General features: G+C 37.7%; 1 protein-coding gene across 4 annotated transcripts in view; it reads left to right on the forward strand.

The window, feature by feature from the left end:
• The window catches only part of LOC113098206 (glutamate receptor ionotropic, NMDA 2B-like), a 97,407-nt gene extending 87,433 nt beyond the window's left edge, over positions 1–9,974 (forward strand). The window contains exons 16-17 of one of the 4 annotated variants that reach the window (XM_026263199.1): positions 1,877–3,101; positions 3,951–9,974. In XM_026263199.1, coding sequence (XP_026118984.1) covers positions 1,877–3,101; positions 3,951–4,372 — 1,647 coding nt within the window. In that variant the 3' untranslated portion in view covers positions 4,373–9,974. Of the gene's footprint in view, positions 1–1,876 lie in introns of all 4 variants that reach the window. The other 3 variants (XM_026263200.1, XM_026263198.1, XM_026263197.1) reach the window with 3 other exon arrangements.
• The last annotated feature ends 8,707 nt before the right edge of the window (positions 9,975–18,681 follow it).

Below are 18,681 nucleotides of genomic sequence, written 5' to 3' on the forward strand. Positions count from 1 at the left end.
TTTTATTAATCAAGAAGAATGTCTAATTAATTAAAATCATGAAACTTATACATTTTCACATCAATTTATTAAAAGTTTAACAAAAATTACGTTTAGGGCCCTATGATATGTTTTATTTTTTTCTCACCATATTTTTTATTGTTACCAAATTCTGTATTTTAGCATGTGTAATCATTTGAATGCATAAAACAACTTAATTTATACATTTCTTTTTTAAAGTAGCTTTTTTTTTTCTCAGAAATTCTGTGTTGTGTATTTAACTTTTTCTGGCTATCAAATAAAGGCTTGAAACATTTATTTAATTTATCTTTTAATTATTGAAAACTAAGTAAACTTTATTTTTTGGCAAACAATGGGGATTTACAACATGGAAGAATTGTTGTGCGATTATTCCTTAAAAAATAATGTTTGTTTCATTTTAGTAGTAGTAGTAGTAGTAGTAGGCTATGTACATTCCACGAAAAAAATTGTAATCGGCATGTCTTCAAAAATCAAACCGGACTTTTATTTTTGACAAATTGCCTTGAATACCTTTACAGTTCTGTGTATGTGATGACCATAGACTGTATATATGATTTAGTCAAATCAAATGGTTAAATGCTCATGAAGTGACTCTCAGAACTGTTCTGGAGATGTTCTTCATGTGTTTACATCCTCATTTAGTGAGACAGCAGATGATGAAAACACCACGAGCGTCAAGTGTGCTTCAGTATGTGTGTAAATATATATGAAACCGAGCGTCTGCACTATTCATTAACAGAGACACACAGAACATGCAGGATTCATATTTGAATCAACTTTTGTGGCTTAATATTTACAGAAACTAGTCCATATCCCAATCTGATTTAAGTGTAATGACCTACTTTTATTTCTTCCAAAATTTGACAAATTCTGTGACATTCCGTGTTAAAATGTGAATTCCGTTTTTATGACTGGATTCCGTGATTCTGTCTGCGTATTCCGCATCGTGGAAATCATAGGGCCCTTCACGTTTTCATGTATTGTTTGTTACAAATTGGTTTGTGTGTGTGTGTGTGTGTGTGTGTATATATATACATATAAAAATCTAAACATTCCATTATAGTGCTTCAACACATTTAAAGGTATGGATATAAATGGAAGCACCCAGCAGTTTATAAGATAATGAAGTATTTTGACAGTTGTACAATAACACATTTGCCATTAAGAATGCCATTATGAGTTTGATAAAAATACAGCCAAAACTACACAGATAAATGGATTAAAATGCAGTGAATCTGCATCACTGGTGAATGAGCTGGAGAGGTTTATTAGAATATTGTGTAATTAATTTGTCATGGCAGTGATGAAGGAGAGACAGAGGAGTCGACACAGTGGTGTCAGTTGAATTTTAATCACATTGATTGAATATACTGATAGGCAGTCAAAACCACAGAGTTACTGTAGCTCTGTCACCATGTCATCATTAATCAGAATCTCTATCACCCATGCCGTTTCTCTTTCTTGAACATATTTTGCCTTTTTCCTGTCTCCTTTCATTCCTTTCTGTCTCCCTCAATTTCCTTTCTCTGCTCTTGTGCACATAATGTCAAAGTGTTAAAGACAATGATGAATAAACTTTGTGATAAACAGGAAATAGAAATAAGTTTTTTAATTGTCTAAAACTACAGCATATAGAAGACTCAGAATAGTAATTACAAAAGCATAAAACTGTATAAACTAAGAGATTTGACTTGAAAGGACTAAGCCTTGAGACTTAACATGGACTTAACATAAAAATTGTGAAAATGTTTGCTGCTAATTAAACTTCATTGAACAACTATCTAATCCCAAATTGTTTGTTCCTTCTTCTCTTCTTTTTTTTTTTTTGCTTTTCCTCATTTTATCTGTCCAACAGGGCATCTACAGTTGCATCCATGGTGTTCAGATTGAAGAGAACAAATCAGCCCTTAACTCACCATCAGCCACTATGAACATGAACATGAACAACACCCACTCCAACATTCTCCGTTTGTTGCGTACTGCCAAAAACATGACCTCTGTGCCTGGGGTCAATGGTTCACCTCGCAGCGCACTGGACTACAGTCATCGTGAGTCAGGCGTTTATGACATCAGTGAACACCGGCGCAGCCTAGTAGGCCACACAGACTGCAAGCCTCCACCGTACCTGCCAGAGGACAACATGTTCAGCGACTATGTTAGCGAGGTGGAGAGGACTTTTGGGAATTTGCACCTGAAGGACAGCAACCTCTACCAGGATCATTACCTACACCACCATGGGGGCACGGGATCTGAACTGGCTCTTGGTATGTCGGGTCCCCTGCCTAACCGACCTCGTAGCTTAGGGAGTGCCAGTTCATTGGAGGGGGGGTACGATTGTGACAGCTTAGGGGGTGGGGTAGCACCCATCTTCACCACCCAGCCAAGGCAGTCGCTGACACATCGGAACAGGGAAAAGTTTGACCTTATTGCAGGTCACCCAACCCAGTCAAGCTTCAAGTCCGGCCTGCCAGATCTATATGGAAGGTTCTCTTTCAAGGGTGGGGCATCAAGTTCAGGGTTTATTGCAGGACATGACAGGTACTGCGGGGGAGGTGGGGTGGGATCAGGTGGGGACGACGGAAACATTCGATCTGACGTGTCCGATATTTCCACTCACACCGTGACCTACGGAAACCTTGAGGGTCACGGCAAACGGCGCAAGCAGTACAGGGACAGCCTAAAAAAGAGACCTGCGTCTGCCAAGTCTCGCCGTGAGCAGGATGAGATTGAGCTTGGCTTCAGGAGACGTCCCCACCACACTATCCATCACCATCACCACCACCATCATCCAGCAACACAAGCACACCGCTCAGCCACCCCACCTGTGGAGCGCAAGAGCCTGAGAGGTGGTAACAGCACCTCCTATCTATTCAGAGACAAAGAGAATTTGAGGGACTTCTATGTGGACCAGTTTCAAGCCAAGGAAGGGGCATCCCCATGGGAGCATTTGGATTTAAGTGATGCTCCAGGAATGGGTGGAGGAGTGGGACTGGGTGGAGGCGGTTGCGGTGGAGTAGTTAGTAGCGGTGGTGCAGGGGGAGCGTGCACTAGTTTGGTTCCCATGGAAGATTTCCTGAAAGGTAAATCCAAGAAGACAGAATGTAAGGGTGGAATGGGAGGAGGATCGCCTGGGCAACAGGGCCATGCATGCTGGGAAAAGGGCATCGGAGGGGTGGGGGGGTTGGCTGGAGGGGATTGGGAATGTCGCAATTGCCACAGTGGAGGGGTTGGAAGTGGAGGAAGCAAGCCAGTTTGCATGCATGGGGGAGGTGGGGCTGGGAGCTATCCAGCTGCTGGGGGAGTTGGGGGAACGAGTGGAGGGAGTGGACAAATCTCAAGCCGCCCTAGTTCAGCCAGCTGCAAGCGGTGTGATTCGTGCAAGAAACCGGGCAACTTATATGACATCAGTGAGGACAACCTCCTCCTCTTGGATCAAACTGGGGGTAAGCACCCTCTGGAGAGTGGAAAGGGAGGGGGAGGCACAGGTGCCCAAACCCAGGTACAGAGGCGGAAATTTGGCCCAGGTGGTAAGGTTTTGCGCAGGCAGCACTCTTATGACACATTTGTAGAGCTGCAGAAGGAAGGGGCGGGCAGGATGGGTGGGTTTGGAGGCAGTGGCGGAGCGTCAATGCTTCCTCCACCCCGAAGTGTGAGCCTAAAAGACAAAGACCGCTACATGGAGGGCACGAGCCCCTACGCCCAGATGTTTGAGCAGTATGCAGGAGGGGAGCGGGAGACATCATATTTTGGGGACAGAGGGAAGGGTGGGGGGTCATCATTTAGCTTATTCCGTGGGGGTGAAGGTGGGTTGCACCGTCGCTCCGTGGGTGAGAGAGACATGAGGGATAGGGATAGAGGCATGATGGGAGGAGGTGTGGGAGGTACCCGAGGGGACGGGACTTACTCCTTGTCTAAATCTCTCTACCCAGATAAGGTGAACCAGAACCCATTCATCCCAACCTTCGGCGACGACCAGTGTCTATTACATGGCGCCAAATCATACTACATCAAAAAGCAGCAGGCACAGCCGCAGCAGCAACAGACGCCACAACAGCCGCAGCAGCAACAGCTCCTCAACAACAGTCGGGCTGACTTCCGAGGCTCCATGGGGGTGACTTCCTATTTGCCTGCTTCCGCAACTTCTGGGGTACTGTCCAATGTGGCCCCTCGGTTCCCCAAGGAGCTATGTCTGGGCGGGCCTCTTGGCAACCACTATGGTGGAGGACCTAGCAACAACAAGCTGCTGTCAGCAAGGGATGGGTTAGGAATGGGTCAAGGACAGAGACCGTTTAATGGCTCGAGCAACGGACATGTTTACGAGAAGCTTTCCAGTATAGAGTCTGATGTCTGAAGAAAAGAAGCTAAAGGACAGCCGGAATGATGATTGAGAGAAAACTGAAAAGACAGTTTTTAACTGGTTCCTTCATGTTCATGAAAAGAAGAGGAAACCGTGTGTGAGGAACTGACTCATGCTTTCTTTAAGTTATGCGGATCACGCGCTGCCAAGCATACGTATGTAAATAGAGAGAGGGGACCTGCCCACTGTCAAAAAGTTGAGATTAGGGGGAAAATCTGTTAATTCCTCTCTTTTATTCTCGTTTTTTGTATATCCCACTATTTCCCTGCTCCTAACATCAAAATAGCGGCCAATCCAGATGGAGACAACTGTGTACAATGCTTTGTACAAATGTGGATGGAAATCAGTTACTCTTTTTAAGCAACAGGGTAAAACTTACAATAATTGTATTGATAATGTTCCTGATAATAATATTATTATATATTATTACAATGTTTATGATGTTCCATTTGGGCTTGGTTTCTGGATGTTTTATGCTGTTATATATTTGTACTGTAGTTTCAGTTCTTAGTTAACAAACCACTTTGCAGGAGGCTTTTTTGATTTGTCAACTGAGCTTATTTGATTGTTAATTGAGTTGTAGACAAACTTGGATTCCATAAGGTTCTTTATTATTGATTATTTAAGTTTATTTTACCAGTATGGAGTGCTGTAAAATCTGTGTTAAAGGCCTGATTTGCAAAGTACTTCAGCTGTACTTGAGATATCATTGTGAAGGAAATGTATTATCAGCTTATTTTTACAGTGTTTCATTTGTTAGAACAATATTGGTTTAATACACAGCACGTTATGTGCCTTACCAAAACTTACAGAACACCTGATTTACAGGTCATATTGCCATGGTAACTTTCTGGTCACTGCACACAGACTTGTCATTGGATGATTCATATTATTCTGGAACCTTCCTTTTAATGGTATAAGCAATGATATGGAATATCCGGCATTAAGGAGACAAAGTAGGCTAAATGTGTTTATAGTATTAATCTTGAGAACTTAGTTTTAAAGAAAACCAGATAAATTATTATTCAAATAGCATTTTAATAATAGCAAAATAGGATATTTAAAGTTTGCACAGCATTGTACAGTACACAGTATCCTCCCTCGAGAAGATACGTGGGACGTTACAGTTGTATGGTGTAATCTTCAATATAGAAATAAAAATCTATTAATTATTTCTTCTCCACTATCCCCCAATTCTGAAGAAGTCTTTGATCGAGCAGCAAAATAACAACGGTGTCATGGATTTGTTTCTTCTTTGAATTCAGTTAGTACTGGACATGCTTATCTATACTTTCCTTAGGGAGACGCTGGTACACAGTACATAGGGTTTTGTAAGATTCTCAGCAAATACTTGCATTTTATGTAAATATATATTTTTTTCTGTACAGTGAATAGACAGAAAGGATGTAACTCTACAGATCTATGATTTACCATATTGGTTAGATGATATTTTAGGAATTAAATTAAAGGTTAACAATCCAACTTTGCTGCAAAATGTATCAGTTAAAAATCAATGAATGGACAAACATTAAGAATTTTCTATGCCCTCCTTACTGTTATTCAGGCTAATACAATCCTTTACTGCACCTGTACAGGAGAAGTTAAATTTTGTAGATATTTTAGTTTATTCTAGTCAGAGTTGCTTGTTTGAATAATGTTTAAATATCATAATGGTGGGGATGGCTCGTGTTATTTCCCCTATTCTTTTGCTGTTAATTTGCAGTTTTAATACCCACTTATATGAAGTAGAGGTATTTCTCAGGAATTTCGGATGGGCACAGGCAAAAACAAACATATCATTTAGCTAAATGGCCTAATTACCTAAATCAATAAACCAGTGTACTCATTTAATTGGATAAATGAGACCCATGTGAGGTTGATGCAAGTATTTATGACTATTTTATCCCCATCGTTTTCGAAATCACAAATGAACTCATGGCAGGGCAGTCTGAAGACTTTGTCATTTTTTTTTTTATTTTTTTACTTTTGGTTCACAGCTGAGATACAAATCCTTTACTTGAAATTTGTTGTGTTTACTGCAGATTTTCTTTATACATTTTCTTTGTGAATGATCTGGTAGCCAAACAGGTCTCCACTTTAAGCACAATATTTATAATATTTGGTTTATAATTGATGTATAGCTATCGATTTGTGAATTTTTTATCTTAACTTTCTGCCACATTCTTTTTTGACTCGGTTGTCTTAGTGTGTAGGAGTTTGTGTTTAAAATGAGCATGCATGCCTTTTACTTATTTATTGCCATATCTTTAGCATTTCATACATTTATGTCTATTAAGATATCACGCCTGCTCTTTGTGGGTGCAATATGTTGATAAACTGTGCATCATATAGGTTTGGGTGGTACAAAAGTTGTTGCCAATGAATTGATAAGATCTTTGAAAATGGATATGGAATATTAACTTAAGGAAATTAACCGGCAATCCCAAATTTGGATGATGTTGCTAGATTTTGTCAGGAATACTGCCATTACTTGAACATAATTTTTGAAGACCATTCTTGAGTTCATGTAAGGCTAAATTTGTCTTCTTTCTCACAAGATTTTTTCCACGATACCTTTCTTTGCATGGTACCCTTTTGTTTTTTTAAAAACCCTTAATATTTTGTATGCTTGGTCTGTTTTTCTCATTTTGGTTTTATTTAGTAAATCCTTTAAAGATATCTCATAAGATATCTCATGACAGTGTGGCATTGCTTTAAGAGCTATAGATGTGGTAACAAACAAAACCACTGCTTTTCCGGTAAATCTCTGTGTTTGTACTGCAGAGTCGAGCCAACAGTTTTTAGTAGTAGTACTATGTAGAAGTAGTATTGTGTGATTGGGTGTGTGAGTGTCAGGGACAGATGTCTTTGCTCTTCCTGAAAAGCTTTCCAGTTATAATTCTCACTTTAAAGATGTGGCCTTGTAAAAGCACGCTAATATAACATTTGATTAACACAGGTTAAGTGTGAGACGACATTTGCAGTAGAAGATACAAGGGAGATGGGCCGATAAAATGGGTGGATAAGGACAGTAGCAAGTGTTCTGTTATTTCAGTGTTTTATTTCCCTTTTCATTTATTCTCATTTAAACTAATCTCTTTCTTTATGACTGGTAGGATAAGACTACACTCGTTTGACTATATTTTACTCGTTTGTCATTTTAATGCCCTCCCCAGTAAGGTACGTCACATATGATTGTACATGTATCTGAAATCATATGCTTGATTACCTCTGTGTGTGAGTGGGCATGTGTGCGCGCAGGTGTTTGTGTGCACATATTTGTCTGTGCAAGTGCGTGTGTGTGTGTGAGAGAGAGAGAAAAGGAGCACAGTGCAATGGTTATCTTTTATGTCTGCTGTAAATAATTATGTTCCCTTTCCATAGCCTTTTAATATATGAAGACAAATATTTAAAATAATGAAATTTGAGATACATTTTTGTCTGGAAGATTTTTTATAGCCACATGGGAAACAGTTATTAGACCACTGGACCAGGAGCACAGTGCCAATCTAATAGCATCCGAGAACCAGAATTTAAGACAAAATTTACACCTCTGTTGTCTTCGATTCTGTCCTTCTTGTATTTTAACCACTTATTTTAAATGTTACTCATGGATCAGAACTGTACAGATTCTGTAAATATGACAAAAATGGTTTCTTTCTTCTGTTTTTGTATAGAGAGAGATTACATGTGTTAAGACTACAATAATAATTTAATGAGACATTTCACAATACGTAAGCTATTGAGAATACAGACAGTGTGAAAATAAGTGCTAAGATATATTCTTCTGTCTCTTTGTACAAAACAGTGTTGACTAAAAACAAAATAAAAGGGAGATATCTCAAGCCTCATAGTCCTTCTGTGTTTTTCCGTACAACTCCAGCAGCGAGAATCTGAGGGGAAATGGTGACACTCCTTTTTTTCTGTCATCATGTGCCAGATATGAATCTCACTTGCTTTTCACGTTGTTAATATGAAAATTGTGAAATGTGTTTCTTATGTATTATTTGATAATCACTCTGACTATTCAACACAAGCTTAGGTTTGCTTCGTGACATAATGTACATGGAACGTGAATGAGAGCTTCTTAGCCACTGGTGTTGCCTTGGATACGTCTGCATCATGAGCAAACTGCAAGCAAATACTGATGTCACTGAATTCATCTCTCATTTCTGTATCTATCGATTCATGTCAAACATATTCTGATTATTGATTCCTGTATGAAAGTGCTGTTTCTAATCATGAGGATGTGTACATGCCGTCTATTTTTAAAGTAATAGCTGTTTATTTTAAAACCATTTGCAATTCAATATTTCACAAACCTACTCTTTCTATTCCTGTCTCACTCCCCCACTCTCTCTCTTTTCATCCCCCTTTCTCTCACGCGCTTCCTTAGAGCAGCCAATCACAGAATACATTGCAACACATGTAACTATTTCTTGACAATTAACTGTTACCTAGCAACTGGACCTTTAGAGAAAGAAAGAAACTGAGAAAGAGAGTGACGGAGGGAGGAAGATAGAGAGAGAAAACGAAAGATTTGTTTAGTTTACGGTGTCTTGGTTTGGGTGCTACAACATATTACACAGAAACGGCAAGTAACTGATACGCGACACCCACACACGTGTTCATGTCGTCAGAGAGGGGGAAACAAATATGAAAAGAGTTAAACGCAAGCAGGGAAGTTAAAGGAACAAGTGACAGGTGCATAGATAGAGGGACTCGTGAATGGAAAGATTCAGAAGGTAACGTTAATTAATAAAAAACAGTCGCAGCTTTCACGTTCATTTAAAGAAGGACTGATAACAAACGACTGGCGCTCGTTTGCGTTACGTGAGACAGAGTTGCTTCTTCATACGTACCCAATAATACGTCACGCGTCCTCACCAGCAGACTTTAATTATAAAGTTATATTGATAATCGTCGTTAATTCCTTGGTTTGCCAAAAAAACAGTGGCCCACAGACTTCAAGCGCTCACTCCTGTCAAAATAACGCACGGTGAACTAACCGACGCGACACTGCCACCACGCGGCCGGAGTTACATAACACTCCAGAGACAACTCGCTCACGTCTGAAGGGGTAGAGGCGCTATGTTTTTTTTTGGTTGTTTTTTTTTTAGTTGTTAAAATTACACCACTATGATTCTGACTGTTACATAAGAGCACAAAACAAAATGTGTTCCTCAATGCAGATGTTTGTAATTAGTGTTCAGTATTATTTAAGGGACTTAATGTCGTTAGTGACTTGCCTATTAGACAGCAGCACACTGCTGTTCTCTATTAGAGAGTGTGAAAGAGCATATGTGAGTGATGTTTAGTAATGATGTATTTTATATGGAGGAGTTAATGTGTGGTACATCTATAATAGGACGCTGCTCTCATACAGAGATGAGAACCATATTTTAATATAAGATTTGGAGGCCTGAGAGAAATTATGCCACCCAGCTGACATCATTTATGAAAAGCATGTGAATGGAGATGGTTGGCGAGCATAGAGTGTTATATGACAATAATTTAATAATGCAGAACATAACAACATGCTTACTTCTACACACATGTGAAACAGTGCATAAATAAATAAAAAAGGCTAAAAAAATAAATAAAAAAAACACGTAAAACTTGTCCAAATTAACAGTTAACAGTAATAGTTTTAGTGGTGTTCAGTCATAAAATAGAAATGTTATGCGTTTTTCTGTATATTTCTTTAAGGTTAGGCACTGTGCCAAGCAAACCCAAACTGGATAACATAATTGAACGTAATTAACAAAATTAAGTAACGTGTCTGGTTTTGTTTACCCAGAACTAAGGATTTCATTTGTTCAGTCTTAATATGCTCCATCAGATATTTTCAACAAATAATTAATTTTCAACCAACCCCTGCAGTTCAATTTTTCAGCGTAATTAAAATATGAGTAGTCAATCAAAATAAAACACACACACACATTGACAGAAATATATTTGAAAGTATTAAAATGTATTCACCTGATTTTATTCCTGTCACACACATGTCTCTGGATACCAATACATAAATGAAGATTCTTCACAGAAAATAATAACTGATTGTACATGGCTTCATCCTTGTTTAGCTTTGTTTGGAAGGAGCTGGAGTGTCTGTTTTTACTCTCAAGGTACTTTTTTTTCATTTGGTATTATCCTGCTGGGAAAGTTTTCCACAATCAACATTCCCAACATTCGCTTTCCTGCCAGGGAACTTTAATCGCACCTTTGAGACCCAAACGTGAAGGAGTACAGACAAAAGAAAATGAATGCACACTTGTATAGTACACTAACATTTTTAATATGTAAATTGTATTTAATCCCCAGTATAAAGGATATTTCCTGAATAACATTAATGCATCTGATTGTAATATTTGCAAATCTTCCGTCTTTTCCTCTACCTCTCACTCTCTTTAACCTTTTCATTTTTGGACACTTTGACTCGTCTGGTTCTCACCACCCTGTTCGCGGGACGGACCACTCGAACCACGTAGCGCCGTGGATTCTTGGCTTGACTTGGTCCCACACTCTGAGGAGCCGGTTCCTTGCCATCCCCTCCTTCCTCCCCCTCCTCTCTGTAACCATGATGACGGAGGAAGGGTTCCAGGGTTGCTAGGCGATTGTTAAGATCTGTGATGCGCCTCTGTAAGTGGGAGACTTCTCTGAAAAGATCATTTAGGGACTCTGAGAGAGGACGAACCCTGCGAGGAAGAAGAGAGTGTGAAATGGGGCGAGATAGAAGAGGCTTCTTTGTTTGTATGCATGTGCGAAAACATCTGTAGGCCTACGAGAGAGAAAAGAGTGTATAATCGTTTTTCTGTTTCTTGTGTAAGGGTTTGGCACACGCTGTGCACACTCAACACGAAAAATCTACGTACCAAGTCAGCCCTCCAAGTTAATTATGAATTATTAATGTAGATAAGGAGAGTTTTAGTGTACTAAAATGTGGGGTCAGAAAGTCAAAAAACATACATTAACAGGACCTAGTTTAAAATGACAAGGCTGTGCTTCTGGTCCTCCTAGCCAAGACCTGCCTCACAAAAACTCAAAAGGTCACGCTGCCATTGCCTCTAGGTGTGTTAAAACGCTCTGTGCCATAGGTTGACGAGTCCTTTGTACACCACATTATGACAAGTGTCCAATCCGGCCGCTTCAAGAATAATATCAAAATTAAAACCAAGCCTTTTCTCCACAATTTACTCTTCTGTATAGCTTATCTGGTCTCTGACATTTTCAAGGCTAGACTACTACAAATGTCTTTTTTCTGGCAATTGGCAAAAATCCTGCCATCCTGGCTATGTGTTGTTAATTGCTCTATGCTGTTACATATTTTTCTATGTAAACAAGCGTGAGTTCTTTGCCATATTTGAGCGTTGCACCACTTTTTCCAAATGCGCTGAATTTTTCAAGCACGCCTCTTTTAATAAGGCATGTCAAGTTAAATTAAGTTCTAAACAAGCTTTAAAATGCATTGCGAGACCCTGCGTTCTTTCTTTCATTCCTCTGCTTCTCAAAGTTCAAGTTTTTTAAATGCAAAAACACATTCTGTGTGAATGTACAGCCAAGGGTCTTTTAGCTTCACCGTTTAAACGGCAGACATTATAAACATTTCTCAATAGGACATTTGTTGTTGTTTGTTGTTAGTTTAGAAGCTTAGTTTACAGTGTTTCTTCTTAGTGCTTTAGGCTAAGCTTCGCATGCTTTGTGGTCATTAGCTGATCTGATTTGATCTTGTAATTGCTATTTGATTCATTTATGTATTTCTTAAGTCACTTTGTGATGCCTTACGAAACAGAAATAGATTTGAATATAGCCTACTGGAAATATAATGGAAACTATGAAATAATGCATACCATATATAGGAAATATATATATATATATTTTTTTAATATACTGCAATGTATGCATAGTTGGCCTATGTTTATATTGATACAAATAAAAATATACAGTAGCCTATAGCAATAAAGATTAGCGCACTAATTTATATATATATATATATTTTTTTTTTTTTTTTTTTTTTACATTACATTTAGTCATTTAGCAGACGCTTTTATCCAAAGCGATTTACAAATGAGGACAGTGGAAGCAATCAAAAACAGCAAAAGGTGCAATGATATATAAGTGCTATAACAAGTCTCAGTTAAGTTAACACAGTACACGTAGCATGGGCTTTTAAATAATATAATAAAAAGAAAATTGATAGAATAAAAAAATAATAGAGCAAGCTAGTGTTAGAGGTCTTTACACACACACACACACATATATTTATATATATTATACATGTAATAGCTTTGGTGAAACCCTCACTTAAATAATGTATGGATTTACAGGCTGAACATTATTCGTAAACTTTCATCTCTGAATTGTTTGCATACACATTTCATGTATGGAAATAAAAAGGTGTTGCCTGAAAACTGTTTTTTGGACAATATCTTCAAATATATTTATGTATATAAGGGATATATTTATATTTACGTGTAAGGGATAACCACTGAATGTACGCATTAAATTTAATTTGATATAACAGAAATGTTATACAGATATAGATACTGAGGAAACCTTTACTGGGATTTTAAGTGATATTTCCATGCTTGTGGCTTAGAATCAGCTTCTTGAAAACAATCTCCTTGGGGCTTGAATGTAAGTCTGTTAAACTGCCGACTTCAGGATAACAAACCCCCAAAGGACAGTGTGGTTTTCTAGTTTATATAAAACAGTCCAACAAGCAGCTTTCATGTGCAAAAAAAAAAAAAAAAAAAACATTTCCACAAGACAAGAAAGCTTTATTGAGAGATATAGCTGGTTAAATGCTCTATAAGTGTTATATGTAAATGCATGTTCTAAAAATATTGGTGGTTGGTTAACACTATTTGATACTTGCTTTGTACATTAAAACCCCATGGTAAAGAGAATTTTCAATGAATTTTGTCCAGGTATTAGGAAAGGCAGCGTGTTACCTGGAGTAGTCTGGCAGGAGGGCATTGGGTTGTGAGTGTAAGAGAGTCTTGATATCTTTGAATATGCGTTTGCCCCAGGCGTCCAACACTCGAGTCACGCTGCGTATGTTAGCCACGTTCACATTCTCTGCTGCCGTGAGGGCAAAGACAATGAGGTTAGTCTCTAGCAACCACATGACAAGAGGCTTTCTGATGCTTCAGAATGGTTTTAATCAGCTTTCTTTCACTGGACTACAGGGCTTTAACTTTAAAGTGTGGAATTAGGAGATGTCTATTTCTGTTTTAGCTGGGTTGACAGGTAAGAGTTTGTTGGTGTACATAGGTCAATGTGATTTGCATTTTAATATCAGCTCCATGTACATCTGAACAAATGTGTTGCAGTTGAACCAATCCAGTCTGATAGCCTTTGTTTGTTTTTTACATTAGCCACAACCCTAATGATTGTCTCCTGTAGAGTTGCTTTATAGCTGAATTTATTTCATAATAATAATAATGAGTTCTGCACTATTGATACTGTTACCGAACTGAATGAATCGACACTGAATTGATTCAAGCTATAAAAACACCATTGCCTTCTGTAGAGCTGCTTAATAGTTGAGCTATAATTTGAGCTTGTTTCATTATTTGATTGACAATTATTGAATTGAACTGAGTCAATAATAAAAATAATTTAGCTGAATAATGACACTATCCTCTTTAGAGCTGCTTTATACAGTTGAATTGGCTTCATAATGAATAAACTTTGCAACATTTGCACTGCTACTGAACTATACTGAATAAATATAGAACTAAAATGAGCTGAATAGAAGCTGTCAATAATGACAGTATTGTTTTATAGGGCTGCTTTACAGCTGAAATTGTATTCCTTTCATAACTTAAGAACTTTTCCAGATTAATGCTGTTATTTATTTATTTTTATTATTGTGAATTTTCAGGTGATCTGTATTGTATAAACCGCTATAGAAATATATGTGATTTGACTCAACAAAAGTAGCAGGCAATCAATTCAGATTTCATCAGATTTACTCAAAAATGAAATGGCAGTCATTAGTATAATTATACTCACCCAACACCACTTTAGACTAAATTGAAATTACTTTCAGATAGCAATAAGAATGCCGTCTCACCTCAGTTTAACACATTTTACCATTCTTAAATACATTCTGCACAATTTCACAGATTTTATCATTTAATAATATTACCTCCCTCTCTGTAGTTCCAATTCCCATAATCCACTTCATTGCTCATCCCAAGGCATGGAGACAAAAACGCCACGACCATCATAGGGACCATCATCCTTGCCGTCGAAACGGTCATGGTGAAGAAGTGGCTGGGTTTTAAAGGAGAGGCAGGAAAAAATATCAAAAAGTCAAACAAGTACTAAGAACACTCCCAATGAAAGGCAAGAGATTTGAACCTTTACCCTGCCAATACATCTGGCACATGGGAGAGCCCTTTGTTTCTTTCCAGGACAAACAGCCAGATGTGTTTTAGGGGCCGATGATACCCAGAGGCCTGCATTTTTATATGATCATATCTCTATGTTTCATCATTTCTATATTCCTTGTTTTGTTTTTTTGCTCCTCATGATACTTTCCATGGCACTTTTTGTTGTTGTTGTTGTTGTTGTTGTTGTCTTCTACTTCCTATTTTTTTATTAAAATTTAGTATTCAAGTTAGATGCACAAATCACATCCCAAATCCCATCTCTTTCTATTATAACATTTTAGATTTCCTTTTCAAAAATAACTTTCTGCAGTATCCAACTACTAAAATCGCATAACAACATCAATTTTGACACATCTATTGAAATAATATTTTATATTTTTCACAAAAAATTTTTTCATGTTTGAACTAGTTTTGTTTACCAAACATTATTATTATACTGACAACCATAGCACGAGCATTGATTAATTTGACTGTACATCACAGTGTAACGTAGTAAAAAATAAATCCACATTTTCAACTCAACAAATCGTTCTTCTATGGCTGTCTCAAAAAGGAAAAAATGACTTTTATTTAAATCATTTTTTTAATGGGTTTCATGCCTTTGTGCCGTATCCATGGAAAGTGCCTCATGCTCTTCACTTCCCAAGAACAATCATGCAAGTGTCGGCTATTTCCACTCTATTAAATGACTGCGATCAAATCACAAAATGACTTGAGTTCATTCAGGAACACAGAGGGGAGATGGATGACGGGTTGATTGTCTTGTGACTGGCCTAACTGATAGCAAACTCAATTAGTTCATTTGAAAGAAAATCTCCTTTGTGCTGGAGCCACAAGGGCCAATGCCACAGAGAGCTCTCTGAGGTAAGATTACTACGAACAGGCAGAACTGCTAAAAACATGATCAGTAGACTAAAAAAAGCCACATTTCAGAGAAATGCTGCAGGAAAGCAAAGAGAAACTGGATTGTCTCCACACTGAGAAGTTCTCCAGAGGGGAATGAGAGCTTTACATAATATTGAACTTGGAGTTCATAGTAATTGACTTTGTAGAGTGAGTCACTAAAGAGGCATTTCTCAAAATGGCTCCACGTCGTGGCGCAGCAGATATCTGGATGTGCTCAGGAACTCGAAAATCACAGGATTAACGTTTGATCAGGACACTTCTGTCAGTTTTTACCCATTTCACACATTTTTTTTTTTTTTAAATCACGCAGGCTTAAAAATGCAGGGAGAAGGAACTGACATGTAATAGGAATAGCAATCAAACAATTACAAAAGATTTACATCCACTAACACTTGCTGTAAAATGATTTTTGATGCTTTAGGAAATCTAGACCGATCACAATGCTAGATACAAGGCTTTATCCAGCAGAAAGAGGGGAAATAGCAGGGCAGGAAAACTGTAGGACATGGATTAGTGAAATATCGGAGAATTAATGTTTTACTTTAAATGGTTTCAATAAAGTGCAAATTTCTTACTTCATCAGGGAATGAGATGTGTCTTTCCTTTCTCTGTTTTTGTGCTCCTCTCCGCTGTGATATCGCCGTCCTGTCCACTTCTTCTCTCTGAACAGCGTGTTGAAGTCTGTGTGCAAACACTTTAACTTCTGTATAAGAACTATAATACTGTGTACATTTATTTCTCTCTCCTCCGTCTTATTCTTCCCCCTCCCTTCTGCACTTTTTTCAATTTTTTTCTCTCTCTCCCTCTTTCTTTTTCTTGTGCATCTCCTTTTCTTTCTTTCGTTCTTTCTCTCCTTCTCTGTCTCTTTCTCCCCCTCTCTCCATCTGTTGGGCTCTGTCTTCTCACTCACTCCCTCCCAAACTATTGCTCTTTTCCAGATGTGCACCTTTTCTTTAGATTTATTTGCCCTTTTTCTCTTATAGTGACACACACTTAAAACAGACCTTGGTAAAAAAGCGATGACCTTTCATAGACATAATGGCATTCATAATACGATTATAATGCCCTGCCTTTAAACCAAACCCTTACTAAAATCTCTTGACATTTTGAAGCATTCTAAACATTTCAAATATTACGAGTGTTTCAAATAGTGATAACCACTTTATGACCTGTTTCACTCTATGCTTGAGGAGTTTATCCAAATCTGCATACACACACACACAATCTAGCAGGTAAGAAGAACAGTCAGTCTCATAAATCAAGTCTCACATGATTTTTGTTATTCAATCAAAAGGCTCTTGAACATCGCTGAGCAGTGACTGCATCAACATGCATGTGCCTTTCAGCTGGAATGCTTTTTATTAAAAACACTGCATTCATAATTCAGTCTCCACGTCTCACAGTATTATTTCCATGGTTACAGTGGGTGAATTTTTTCGTGGGCCACTTCAATAAATGTCTGAATTAAATCTAGTTAAACCTTGTTTAAACAATGTCTGGACTTACATCTGTTTTACTTTGATAAAGACTTAATGATACTTTTGTATTTAATACAAGAAGACCATTCGATACAGTTCATTCATATTAAAATCGCCCAGACCTCACTGTACTGTTTTTTTAAAGTGCTTTTACAAGATTGAATCTTTCAAATCTTGTACAATCACTTAAAAAAACACACTTTTAAGGAAAATGACCAAAAAACTTACATAAGTGTACTATATGTTTAATCTATATTATGTTAATTTATATACAGGAGCCTGGTTTACATTAATAAATATAGACATCATATCAAATATACTATACTATATTTCTTCTTCTATTCAGTCTTCTTCCAAAGTTTTTCTTTCTCACAAAAGCAGCCTGGAATTAACCATTTCTTAATTTTTGTTGTTGTTGTTGTATTGTAGTTCTTTACATGCCTCTATGTGTCTTGGTTTTGACTCATTATGAATTCAGAAACAAGAAGATGAAAGAGACAGAAATATTTTTATTCTCTGGTATCCAGATGTTATGTTTGTTGTGTCTCTTCAAGCTCTCTCTCTCTCTCGCCCTGGTCTGTGTTTTTTTTTTTTTTTTGGTATGTGAGGTCAGTTTTGCCTGGCTTAGGTTTTTAAGAGTATGTAAGTAGCTATTCCTTTACTTCAGCTCAGAAGTCACAAGGCACTCGTGCACCTGTTTATCATTAAACAAGGCAATTTGTCACCTCTAACTGAATTCCTTGCTCTTCTCCTCACCTCACTCTCTATATATCTCCCTATCTCAGTCTCTTTATATTTATCATACAACTGGAGCTTGAATATTCAGCTATTTCAAATATGTAAGTTGTGTGAAATCCAAATGGATGGCATTTTGACATTTTTTACGCCTTCACCTTTAATATTAAACGTGTTTGTATCTATACAAATCAGAGATGATACTCTTGTATACAGTCACATTTAATTTAAAGTCACACTAAACTAAGGAAAAATTGGAAAATTACTTGTACTGGTGTTTTTGATTTATGTGCCCTGGAGCTACTTATTTGTAGACTATTTCAGTGACAGTGATGTAATCATTACGTAATTCATTTTTGATGATTTTGGAACTCCTCTTTACGTGAGACGAGTCATGCGCTCGCTCACAAAGTATCGTGTGCTCTTCTGCTGCCACCTGCTGGTTAAAGTAGACTATTTTAAAACCCTTTTAGCCTACGGAATTTGGACTAAGATTAGTAGCTTATGCATATAAATCAGGGGTTGTTATGTAAAACACACACACACACACACACCCTGTCTGCCGAGTTTTATTTGGGCATACCAGATAACATCATGATGAAAGGTAGGCCTACTGTGTTTTATCATAAAATTAACTATTTCACATAACAGTTGCAATGCTGAAAAATAAATAACGTTTTACCGCAACGACAATGGCAATTTACAGTGTGGGAACTGATTTACAAGTCATAATTAAAAACGCATTTCAAACACTTATGTATGACAACGCATGTTTTTCTTG

Source organism: Carassius auratus, unplaced genomic scaffold (genome assembly GCF_003368295.1).
Source record: "Carassius auratus strain Wakin unplaced genomic scaffold, ASM336829v1 scaf_tig00216437, whole genome shotgun sequence".
Lineage (NCBI taxonomy): Eukaryota > Metazoa > Chordata > Actinopteri > Cypriniformes > Cyprinidae > Carassius > Carassius auratus.